Genomic DNA, 12,851 nt, shown 5'->3' on the forward strand with positions numbered 1-12,851 from the left:
TTGAAAAAGAAGAGCAAAACAACAGCAAAAGAAGTAGAAGGCAAGAAATAATTAAAATCAGAGCTGAAATTAATGAAATCGAAACAAAAGAAACAATTGAAAAAATTGACAAAACTAAAAGTTGGTTCTTTGAAAAAATAAACAAAATCGACAGACCCTTAGCCATGCTAGCGAAGAGAAGAAGAGAGAGAACTCAAATTACTAGCATACGGGATGAAAAAGGCAATATCACAACAGACACTTCAGAAATACAGAAGATAATCAAAAACTATTTTGAATCCTTATACTCCAATAAATTAGAAGATAGTGAAGCCATAGATAAATTTCTTAAGTCATATGATCTGCCCAGATTGAGTCAGGAGGATATAGACAACCTAAACAGACCAATATCAATTGAGGAAATAGAAGAAACCATCAAAAGACTACCAACTAAGAAAAGCCCAGGACCGGATGGGTATACAGCAGAGTTTTACAAAACCTTTAAAGAAGAACTAATACCAATACTTTTCAAGCTACTTCAGGAAATAGAAAAAGAGGGAGAACTTCCAAATTCATTCTATGAGGCCAACATCACCCTGATACCTAAACCAGACAAAGACACTTCAAAGAAAGAAAACTACAGACCAATATCTCTAATGAACCTAGATGCAAAAATCCTCAATAAAATTCTGGCCACTCGGATACAAAAACATATCAAAAAAATTGTGCACCATGATCAAGTAGGATTCATCCCTGGGATGCAAGGCTGGTTCAATATACGGAAATCAATAAATGTTATTCACCACATCAATAGACTTAAAAATAAGAACCATATGATCATCTCGATAGATGCGGAAAAAGCATTCGACAAAGTACAGCATCCCTTTATGTTCAAAACTCTAGAAAAACTAGGGATAACAGGAACATACCTCAATATTGTAAAAGCAATCTATGCTAAGCCTCAGGCTAGCATCATTCTGAATGGAGAAAAACTGAAGGCATTCCCTCTAAAATCTGGAACAAGACAGGGATGCCCTCTCTCTCCACTTCTGTTCAACATAGTTCTTGAAACACTGGCCAGAGCAATTAGACAGACGAAAGAAATTAAAGGCATCAAAATAGGAAAAGAAGAACTTAAATTATCACTATTTGCAGATGATATGATTCTATACCTAGCAGACCCAAAAGGGTCTACAAAGAAACTATTAGAGCTAATAAATGAATTCAGCAAAGTGGCAGGATATAAAATCAACACGCATAAATCAAAGGCATTCCTGTATATCAGCGACAAATCCTCTGAAATGGAAATGAGGACAACCACTCCATTCACAATATCTTCAAAAAAAATAAAATACTTGGGAATCAACCTAACAAAAGAGGTGAAAGACTTATACAATGAAAACTACAGAACCCTAAAGAGAGAAATAGAAGAAGATCTTAGAAGATGGAAAAATATACCCTGTTCATGGATAGGCAGAACTCACATCATCAAAATGGCGATATTACCAAAAGTTCTCTATAGGTTTAATGCAATGCCAATCAAAATCCCAACGGCATTTCTTGTAGAAATAGAGAAAGCAATCATGAAATTCATATGGAAAAATAAAAGACCCAGAATAGCAAAAACAATGCTAAGCAGGAAGTGTGAATCCGGCGGTATAGCGATACCAGACTTCAAACTATACTACAGAGCAATAGTAACAAAAACAGCATGGTACTGGTACCAAAACAGGCGGGTGGACCAATGGTACAGAATAGAGGACACAGAAACCAACCCACAAAACTACAACTACCTTATATTTGATAAAGGGGCTAAAAGCATGCAATGGAGGAAGGATAGCATCTTCAACAAATGGTGCTGGGAAAACTGGAAATCCATATGCAACAAAATGAAACTGAATCCCTTTCTCTCGCCATGCACAAAAGTTAATTCAAAATGGATCAAGGAGCTTGATATCAAATCAGAGACGCGCCGTCTGATAGAATAAAAAGTTGGCTACGATCTACAGTTGGTGGGGTCGGGCTCCAAATTCCTCAATAGGACACCCATAGCACAAAAGTTAATAACTAGAATCAACAAATGGGACTTACTCAAACTAAAAAGTTTTTTCTCAGCAAAAAAAACAATAAGAGAGGTAAATAGGGAGCCTACACCCTGGGAACAAATCTTTACTCCTCACACTTCAGATAGAGCCCTAATATCCAGAGTATACAAAGAACTCAAAAAATTAGACAATAAGAGAACAAACAACCCAATCAACAAATGGGCCAAGGACCTGAACAGACACTTCTCAGAGGAGGACATACAGTCAATCAACAAGTACATGAAAAAATGCTCACCATCTCTAGCTGTCAGAGAAATGCAAATCAAAACCACCCTAAGATACCATCTCACTCCAGTTAGATTGGCAGCCATTAGGAAGTCAAACAACAACAAGTGCTGGCAAGGATGTGGGGAAAAGGGTACACTTGTACATTGCTGGTGGGACTGCAGATTGGTGCAGCCAATTTGGAAAGCAGTATGGAGATTTCTTGGAAAGCTGGGAATGGAGCCACCATTTGACCCAGCTATTCCCCTTCTTGGTCTATTCCCTAAAGACCTAAAAAGAGCATGCTACAGGGACACTGCTACATCGATGTTCATAGCAGCACAGTTCACAATAGCAAGACTGTGGAACCAACCTAGATGCCCTTCAATAGACGAATGGATAAAAAAAATGTGGCATTTATACACAATGGAATATTACTCTGCATTAAAAAATGACAAAATCATAGAATTTACAGGGAAATGGATGGCATTAGAGCAGATTATGCTAAGTGAAGCTAGCCAATCCCTAAAAAACAAATGCCAAATGTCTTCTTTGATATAAGGAGAGTAACTAAGAACAGTGTAGGGACGAAGAGCAGGAGAAGAAGATTAACATTTAACAGGGATGAGAGGTGGGAGGGAAAGGGAGAGAGAAGGGAAATTGCATGGTAATGGAAGGAGACCCTCAGGGTTATACAGTGGAGGAGGTAGAGAGAGAGGAGGGGAGGGGAGGGGAGAGGTGGGGAGGGGGGAGGGGGGAGGATGGGAAAGGCAGCGGAGCACAACAGACACTAGTATGGCAATTTGTAAATCAATGGATGTGTAACTGATGTGATTCTGCAATCTGTGTATGGGGTGAAGGTGGGAGTTCATAACCCACTTGAATCAAAGTGTGGAATATGATATGTCAAGAAATTTGTAATGTTTTGAACAACCCACAATAAAAAATTACAAAAAAAAAAAAATTATATTCTACGAAATAGGCAAGTTGTAGTAAACCATAAGTTACTTATAGTTTAAGATCAAAAACCAATACTATAGGGGTTGGGGTTGTGGCTCAGCAGTAGAGGCTTGCCTAGCATGTTCAAGGCTTTGAATTTGATCCTCTGCACCACATATAAAATAAAGGTCTGTGTCCAACTACAACTAAAAAATAAATATTAAAAACCACCTAACAACAATACTATATATTTCCTTCAGCCTTATGTGTGTTGTAAAAATATAAAAACAAACCATACACACATATCTGGAAGGAAAAAGAGAGGGAGTCTAAGGGCATTAGCTGTATTTTTATAAATATCTTATTTTAAAATGGATCTCAAGCAACAATGGCAAAAAGTTAATATTTGTTTGCTCCTTGGCATCACACACACACACAAAAAGTTAACATTTGTTAAATCTGAATGACCATTATACTATTTTCTATGAGTACAAAATTTTTATAATTGAAAATTATAGTTTTGTATAATAGATTCAGTTAAACACAAATTTTTAAAAATGATGAATAAAACATATAAAATTTGGTCCCCTGTAATATTGGTTGCAGAGCTAAACAAATTAAATGATAAAAATCTGTATTCCTGGGACTGGGATTGTGGCTCAGTGGTAGAACACTTGCCTAGCATGTGCGAGGTACTGGGTTCAATTCTCAGCACCACATATAAATAAATAAAATAAAGATCCATCAACATCTTTAAAAATTTTTTTTAAAAATCTGTATTCTTATCACTTCTGAATCAAGGCAAATGTGAACAAAATAATGAAAGTCTAAAAACAGATAAATATTAATTACTCAACATAAGTAATGTTACCTGCTTCTCCTGAAGATGTTTCCTCAGTAACTAGGGGTAAGCCAGATGCAAAGAAGTCCATAATTGTTGCATAAATATCTGGTTTTAGTAAATTCCAGTCTAATTCTTCATTTTCCTATAAACATGTAAGGGAAAATGCTACATTTTCAGGCAAGGGCAAAGACAAATACAGAACACTACCTTGTATCAAGAATCTTTTCCAATTTACATCCTAAAATATGCAACACTGATTTCTGCAGAACACATATCAGTTTTACCTCTTTAAAGTCTCACTTAAGTGACTTTCGGAAGACACAATTTTAAGATATTCCATAATCATTCATATCAAAATTTTAAGTGTGCTTGTACTACATAGGGGATAATGATTAAAATGATTAAAAAGTATTTTTCATGGTACGAAAAGAATTAAAACACTGAATGAATTCTCTATCTTTAAAAGGAAAATATGATATATCTGCTCATCAAATATACAGAACATCTTATGACTACTCAAACATTTCAATTTAAATGTAGTTCTTAAAGAGTACTTTAAGAAGTGCAATGATGTAACTGTAGAACCATGGCTATTTATTAGAGGACTGTGGACCACACCTGGTCTGTTCTAGTTTTTTAAAGGAAAGCTCTTAGGAGAACCTATTAAATGTAGTCTAAACTCTTAGGATGCTGTTAGCTACAATCTATGCTTGAATACTATTAAAAATTAAGTCAATATGGGATAAAAAGGATAAAAGGGCTATATTTATTGTGGATTAAGAATCAATTTAGAGACAATAAACAAAAGGTAAAATACACTGGCAGCTATGGTAAATATAAAATTGGCCAGGTGCAGTAGTGTACACCTATAATTCCAGCGGTTCAGGAGACTGAGACAGGAGGATCACGATTTCAAAGCCAGCCTCAGCAAAATCGAGGTACTCAGCAACTCAGTGAGACCCTGTCTCTAAATAAAATACAAAATAGGGATAGGGATGTGGCTCAGTGGCAGAGTGCCCCTGAGTTCAATACCTAGTACCAAAAAATAAAAAATAAAAAAACAGTGAGATGTCCAGTGGTTGAGAAAATAAACTAGTTCTTGGTTATATTTTAATGAATTATTTGGAAGATAGAAGAGAATGTTCTCAAAGATCTTCAGTAATAGGCTGTACTGAGTAGAGAAATATTAGTATTAAAAAGAAAAATATTCTGAAATTATCTGAATAAGAAAAAAGTAGCATATAAGCTGCAAATACACATATACATTCAGAAAAAATAGCAAATAATATGTAAAGAAACTTATGAATTATCAATTACAAATCAGAAAGGAAAACAGGTGATCACTGCAGATACCAGGTAAATGTGTAGTCAGTGATGAGAATATAGGCAGCAAAGTGATCAGGGCCTGGGAGTGTAGCTCAGTTGCAGAATTCTTGCCTAATGTGCATGAAATCCCCTGGAATGTCACTTGAAGATGGTCATAAAAGGGCTTTCTGGGAATTTAGAATATTTTAAACTATAGATGAAAACATTTTACAATTGGATATTTGCAAGAATACACATAACCACTAGGATTGCTCCCAAGGAGGAAAATCATATTTCTCCTAATACACAAATAGCTACAAGAGAACAGTGGACTCGGTATGTTCACATTCAAGGCACATCAAGAACTCAGAGTAGAGCCAGGTCCTTGATGGTGCAACTCTGTAATCCCAGAGACTTGGGAGGCTGAGACAGGAGAGGAGTTCAAGACAAGCCTTAGCAACTTAGTGAGACTCTCAACAACTTAGTGAGACCTGTCTCAAAATAAAAAATAAAAGACTGGGGATGTGGCTCAGTGGTAAAATATCCCCGGCTTCAATACTGAGTACAAAAAAAAACAAACAAAAACCCAAAGTAATCTTTTCAAATTGCTTAAGGAGAATTTAGCAATATTTTTAATTTTGACATACTATCAGGTTAAGTGATTCAGCGCAGTATACATACATCAATTATCAGATTTAAAAGGACATATTGTCCAAATTTCAATATTTAATTTCCTATTAACCTAGTAGACATACTAATGGAATAGCCCTTTCTAGCATGAGTTAGAAATGGGTAGCAAATTTGGCTTAATTTTGTGATATCTAGAGGTTAATTAAGTGCTACAATTATACAGTCTATTGTTCTATGAAACTCTGAAGTATTATTGAAGAATGGTGGAATTGTACATATGCACACATATATGTAACTTGTTTCATATATCAACAGAATGAATGAATATATATCACCTTTCAAAGTGGCATTTATATCCTGGCATCTAACATATGCATGTACAATTTATTTGTTTTTACAAAATATGTACTTGTGTAACTTGTATGAAGAAATTTTTTATTTTTTAAAATCTATGTATTTGCTTCTCTTCTGACTCTACTAATGTAAGGTAAGAATTAGTAAAAATAATACCTGGAAGCCTAAATTCTATCTTGCCAAGACTGAGTCCTGCTATAAGGCAGCTGTATAATCTTGGACACTGCATTTAACCTGTTGAGGCTCAAGTTTTCTTTTGAAAAATTGGACATCTGGATTATAATTAGATCTAGACTATACTTAACTTCAATCTGAAAATTCTTTTAAATAATTGAGAAATGTAAGATGTAAACTTCATTTGAAATTTTTTGGGGGGCGGGGGGCGGGAAATTCTAGGACTTGAATCCAGGAGTGCTTAACTACTAAGCCACATCCCTAGCTCTTTTTAAATATTTATTTATTATTATTATTATTTGTGTGTGTGTGTGTGTGTGTGTGAGAGAGAGAGAGAGAGTTGCTGGGGATTGAACCCAGGGTCTTGTGCATGCAAGGCAAGCACTCTAACAACTGAGCTACATCCCAGTCCTAATTTTTATTTTTGAGACAGGGTCTCATTAAGTTCCTCAGGACCTTGCTAAGTTTCTGAGCCTGGCTGTGAATTTGTGATCTGCCTCACTCAGCCTCTCCAGCACTGAGATTACAGCCAATGTGCCACTACACCGAGCTCATTTGAGATTTTTTTTTAATGTTGCTCAAGACAATACAATGATCTTGACATATAATTTGATTCAAATGGGGTATGAATTCTTATTTTTCCAGGTGTACAGATTGCAGGACCACATTGGTTATACAGCCACATTTATACATACAGCAATAGATTTTTTTTTTAAAAGAGAGAGTGAGAGACAGAGAGAGAGAGAGAGAGAGAGAGAGAGAGAGAGAGAGAGAGAGAGAATTTTTTTTTAACATTTATTTTTTAGTTTTTTGGCAGGCACAACATCTTTGTTTGTATGTGGTGCTGAGGATCGAACCCGGGTCGCACGCATGCCAGGCGAGTGCGCTACCGCTTGAGCCACATCCCCAGCCCCAGCAATAGATTTTTAATAATAGGATGTGTAAAACACATTAAGAATGGGATTTATGGAGAGGGGAATCAGCTCAGAAAAGACTAAAAGTACTTCAAATCTTATTTAAAATAACCCTACATAAATCTTATTTTATATACCTTTGTGACAGTAATGAAATCTGGTCCAAAGAAGACACTTTTTACTCCTTCAATTCTAAATAATTGCCTGTGAATACAGAAAAGAGAGAGAGGGAGATAATAATCAATTAGGAAAAAAGTTAAACATATTCAAAAGTAGAGAAAAGTAAAAGAATCTCCATGTACTTTTCACCAGTTTCAATAATTATCAACTCATGTCCAATTGTGTTTCATTTTCTATCCTACAATCCAACAATTTTACACCTTTTATCCAAGAAAAATGAAAACATATGCTCCACTAAGACTTGTATGTGAATCTTTATAGCACCTTTATTTATAATAGCCTCTCTCCCAAAAAATCTGAAAATGTTCATTAACAACTGGTGAATGAATAAAAAGGACTGTGGTTTATCCATATAATGTAGCAGTACCTGACAATAAAGAGGAATGAACTACTGATATATACAAAAATGAGAATGGCTTTAAAAGACTTCCAGAAGTAAGATATACTACTGTTTGAATCAGTCTACTTACTCATTCAGCAAATATTTGGACACCTCTAAATGACATGTACTGTATGCAGCACTAGGGAGATAATGATGAGCAAGACAAACTGGCCTGTCCTCAAAAGCTTACATTCTAGCAGTCAGCAAAAACATTTCCTACTGAAACAACAGAGAACACAAGATTAGTTTTTTTTCTTGTTTGTTTTTTTTTAAAGAGAGAGAGAGAGAAGTTTTTTTAATATTTATTTTTCAGTTTTTGGTGGACACACAACGTCTTTATTTTATTTTTATGTGGTGCTGAGGATCAAACCCAGTGCCCCTTGAAGGCCAGGCGAGCGCATTACTTCTTGAGCCACATCTCCAGCCCACAAGATTAGTTTTACTTGACTGAAGATGAATTCTGTGAATCCAGGAAACAGGCTATTTTCTTTTTTGTGGCCCTTGCACAAGCTAGGCAAGTGCTCTTCCATTGACCTATACCTTTAGACCTTTGCATTTTTTTTAATATTTATTTTTTTTTAGATGTAGATGGACACAACACAATGCCTTTATTTTTATGTGGTGCTGAGGATCAAACCCAGGTCCTGCCCGTGCTAGGAGAGCGCTCTACTGCTGAGCCACAATCCCAGCCCCGACCTTTGCATTTTTTAAATACAAAATATGTGAATTTCTTCTTCTTTTTTTTTTTTTTTTTAAGACTATTCAAGACTCCTGGGCTGGTGATCACAAGGCCCTGTTTTGTACTCTTTATTCTCTTGTTGGGTGTTGTAGTCACTGGGTACAGGTCCTAATTTGAAGAGAAGGAAAATAAAATTGACCTCTGAGAAATCAGCTAGCAAAATAATAGAGCAGGATCAAGAAATCAATCATGAGTAAGTAAAGAATTTTAGAAGTATCGAAAATGCAATTAAAAGGTGATCTTGGAGGGCGGGCTCAAGGGTAATCACAGCCTGGTAAATGAAAACCTTGTAAGTTATCATGTGACCTTGTCTAGGGATAGACTGTGATCACAGAGAGGAAGAGCTGAGTGGAGTACAGACAAGATGACCTTGAGAAGGAAGACCTGGGATTCAGCAATATGCAGAATTCATTCTTGATATAAACATTTCAAACAACACATATAAAGTTAAAATGCCCCTCAACCACATCTCCCAAATTCTATTATCATTTTGGGTATGCATTTTTCCTAACCTTTCTGCCAATGCATTTGTTATTTTGTGGGTTTTTAATTTTAATTTTAATATACATTTATATACATGTATATTATTCCACTGTACTCATGTTCTACAACTTGCTTTCTTCCCTTAATAATATTTATATCTTAGGGGTCTTTTTGTGAAAATAAATATGGATCTTCCTCCTCCTTTTTTAAATTTATTTTTTAGTTATAAGTGGACACAATATCTTTATTTTATTTTATTTTTATGTGGTACCGAGGATTGAACGCAGTGCCTCACCCATGTTAGGCAAGCACTCTACCTCTGAGCCACAACCCCAGCACCCCTACATCCTTTTTAATATGTACAGACTATAGAAAAAGTTTACCTAGTTTTTTCCTAATGATGAATATTTAGGCTGTTTCCAAATTATCACCATTACCACAAGGCTACACATACCTTGTGTACAAGTATGAATGTTCTCTAAGGTAGGGTTTTTCAAACCCAGTAGTGAATGTGAAATCAATTATGTAGTGATCGGGATTTTGTTATTTTATATAATAAAATAAAACAAAATATTCTGGGTACAAAGGTATACATTTGGAACCCCAACAACTCAAGATGCTGAGGTAGGAAAATTGCAAGTTCCAAGATAGCCTAGGCTATCTTGTCTCAAAAAATTAGGGGGGAAAAAAAAAGGAAAAAGGGCTGGGGATGTAGGTTGGTGGTAGAGCATTCCTAGATTCAATCCCCAGTACTGCAAAATAAATAGATAAAATAAAATTTTAAAAGGAAATATAAAAATATATTACCTATTATAAAATTTAAAAAGTAAAAATTATCCCATAAAAAATTCCATGTGTGCACACACACACACACACACACACATACACACACAACAGATACATACAGGTGTATGTACTGCTTCACAATGTAAAATATTTCTAACTGTGCCTTATATCAAAAAAAGAAAATGTGAAAATTACATGTTCTTATGTATATTCTGAGAAGTGGTATGCTTGAGTCAAAGGAAAGTAAATATTTATTAACTGGAAATTTAAATACTATTTCTGAGCTTTATCTCTAACTGGTTAAATTAAACATATAAAATGATTATAAAGCTTTACTTTCCAAATATTCTTGGCAATCAGTGTCAGAATGAAGTTATCAAAAATTTCACCTGCGGTGGGTTGTACCTCAGTGAGGTGTGCACAAAGGCCCTGGGTTCAATATCCAGCACCAAGGAGAATATTTCCAACTGTTAATAACTGACTCTACTACTTCTTTTTTTTTAATTAATATTTTTTTAGCTTTCATTGGATCTTTTATTTATTTATATGTGGTGCTGAGGATTGATCCAGGGCCTCACGCATGCCAGGTAAGCGCTGTACCATTCAGCCACAACCCCAGCCGACTCTAATATTTCTTATTATAACTAATTTATCTAGCTATCAGTTCAAAAGAGGATAATTCTAACAATTTTGTCATTTGTGTTATTATCTCTGACAACATATTTAAACATGTTCTTTTTATGAATTTTAAAATAATCCCCACTGACTACTTTTAAAAATCATGTCATATCTGGTAACTACAATCATTTATAATTTCTAGTGAATCATTTTAGAACTACTTCATCTTGTAACATGTAGAAATTTGCAAGTTTTATGAATAAAATAAGCAAGTTTTCATTATTCTTAAAAATCAGAGTTTTAGGGCTTGGCACAGAGGTGCAGTGACTTGGGAGTTTGAAGCAGGAGTATCATAGGTCCAAAGCGAGTTTCAGCAATTTATCGAGGCCCTAAGCAACTTAGAAAAACCCTGCCTCAAAATTTAAAAAAATTATCAAAGGACTGAGGATGTGGCTCAGTGGCGAATCACCCTTGGTTTCAATTTTTAGTTTCAAAAAACAAAAAAGAAAAAGAAAAAAATCAGAGTTTTAAAGATTTGGAATTGAAATTTACCATAATTATCAATTAGGGGGGATTTTTTTCTTATGTAAAAATATGAATTTTCAATTATTTATGCTACAGAGCTCTCAAATATATCACGCTTCAGGAGAAAGTTTTCTAATATCAACTCTTACTTTTCTTCATCTCTTACCTGAAAAGAGAACAAAGTATTCTCTGCATTGAAAAATGCAGAGCACTTAAAAATGCAATATTACATAAGTCTGTCTAAACCCAAAGTCAGCTATTTATGTTGCTTGGTAAAAGCAAATGAAAACAGTAACATACCTAGCCAGAGGAGAACGAAATGCTGTAGCTGCTGTGGGAAAATCCATGGTCCTTGTCTCAAGAACTGGTTTTCCTGGTATAAACTTTAAGCTGTTAGGGTTTGGGGTATCTTGTGTTTGAATAAACATGTATCTTACTGAAAAAGAAAAAGAAGAAAGGAACATTATTCTAGAAAAAGTAGTAGTTAACAAGTTAAGTGCTCATTTTCAGAGAAGCAGAAGAAAAACTGGAAAAATAAAAACCTACAAAGCTTTGTTTCCCAGCTGAAAAAATAAGAATCTATAAATACAAGAAATGCAAGATACAATAATTACATAGAACTTTATTTTAATATTTTGATTATTTAGATAGTTATGTTATTCTCCAGATTCCAACAATTTCCTACACTTAAATAGGAAGGCATAACATAATTCAGGAGTCATAATCTATTTTTTGATTTGGTATCAATAGCTATCATAGTCCTAATCACAGGTTATTTATTTTTAAAATTTTTGCAGTGCTGCAGATTGACCCCAGGACCTCATGCTAGGCAAGCACTCTACTTCGGAGCTATACTCCCAGTTCCCCAGATCACAGATTATAATAACTATAATTTAAAAAAAAATATTTATTTTTTAGGTGTAGATGGACACAACACAATGCCTTTCTTTTCTTTCTTTCTTTTTTTTTTTTTTAAATGTGGTGCTGAGGATCGAACCCGGGTCCCGCCCATGCTAGGGGAGTGCCCTACCGCTGAGCCACAATCCCAGCCCAACTATAGTATTAATACAGTAAAATGCTACATTCTCTTCTTTCCAAAGTACCACCATTTTTTCAAAGACAATCAAGTTAGCAATTTATTTTAAAAACAAATATTTGTTTGCTTATTATATACCAGATACAGGTTCAAGTGCTTAAAATGTGAATATCTTTTACAACTTGATAAAGAAGGTACTGACACTGCCATTTTATAAATGAAGAAAATGAGACTGAGATGTTAAATAACTTGCCTGATAGTACAGCTAGTCAGAGTATAAAATTATATATATATATATATATATATATATATATATATATATATATATATATATATAACAAATAAATAATAATAAATAATAAAATCTATGTGAATTACTTTCTGAAATATTTAAAAATCTTTTTTTTAATTTTTTTAGTTGTAGATGGACAGGATGCATTTATTTTATTTGTTTATTTTTTATATATTTTATTTTTTAGTTGTAGTGGGACACAATACCTTTACGTTATTTATTTATTTTTTATGTGGTGCTGAGGATTGAACCCAGAGCCTCGCACATGGTAGGCGAGTGCTCCACCTCTGAGCCACAACCCAAACCCTTAAAAATATCTTTATAGGTTCATTTCTTATGTACTTTTTCTAGGACTATGATTA

At 34.5% G+C, this 12,851-nt stretch overlaps 1 protein-coding gene across 3 annotated transcripts in view; it reads right to left on the reverse strand.

Moving 5' to 3' along the window:
• The window catches only part of Nfu1 (NFU1 iron-sulfur cluster scaffold), a 56,523-nt gene that overhangs the window by 24,194 nt on the left and 19,478 nt on the right, over nt 1–12,851 (reverse strand). For all 3 annotated transcript variants that reach the window (XM_071601666.1, XM_071601668.1, XM_071601667.1), the window contains 3 exons: nt 11,462–11,597; nt 7,586–7,652; nt 4,099–4,213 (listed from right to left, as the gene is read on the reverse strand). In XM_071601666.1, the coding sequence (XP_071457767.1) occupies nt 4,099–4,213; nt 7,586–7,652; nt 11,462–11,597 (318 nt within the window). The remainder of the gene's footprint in view (nt 1–4,098; nt 4,214–7,585; nt 7,653–11,461; nt 11,598–12,851) is intronic.

This window comes from Marmota flaviventris, chromosome 14 (assembly GCF_047511675.1).
Source record: "Marmota flaviventris isolate mMarFla1 chromosome 14, mMarFla1.hap1, whole genome shotgun sequence".
Classification (NCBI taxonomy): Eukaryota; Metazoa; Chordata; class Mammalia; order Rodentia; family Sciuridae; genus Marmota; species Marmota flaviventris.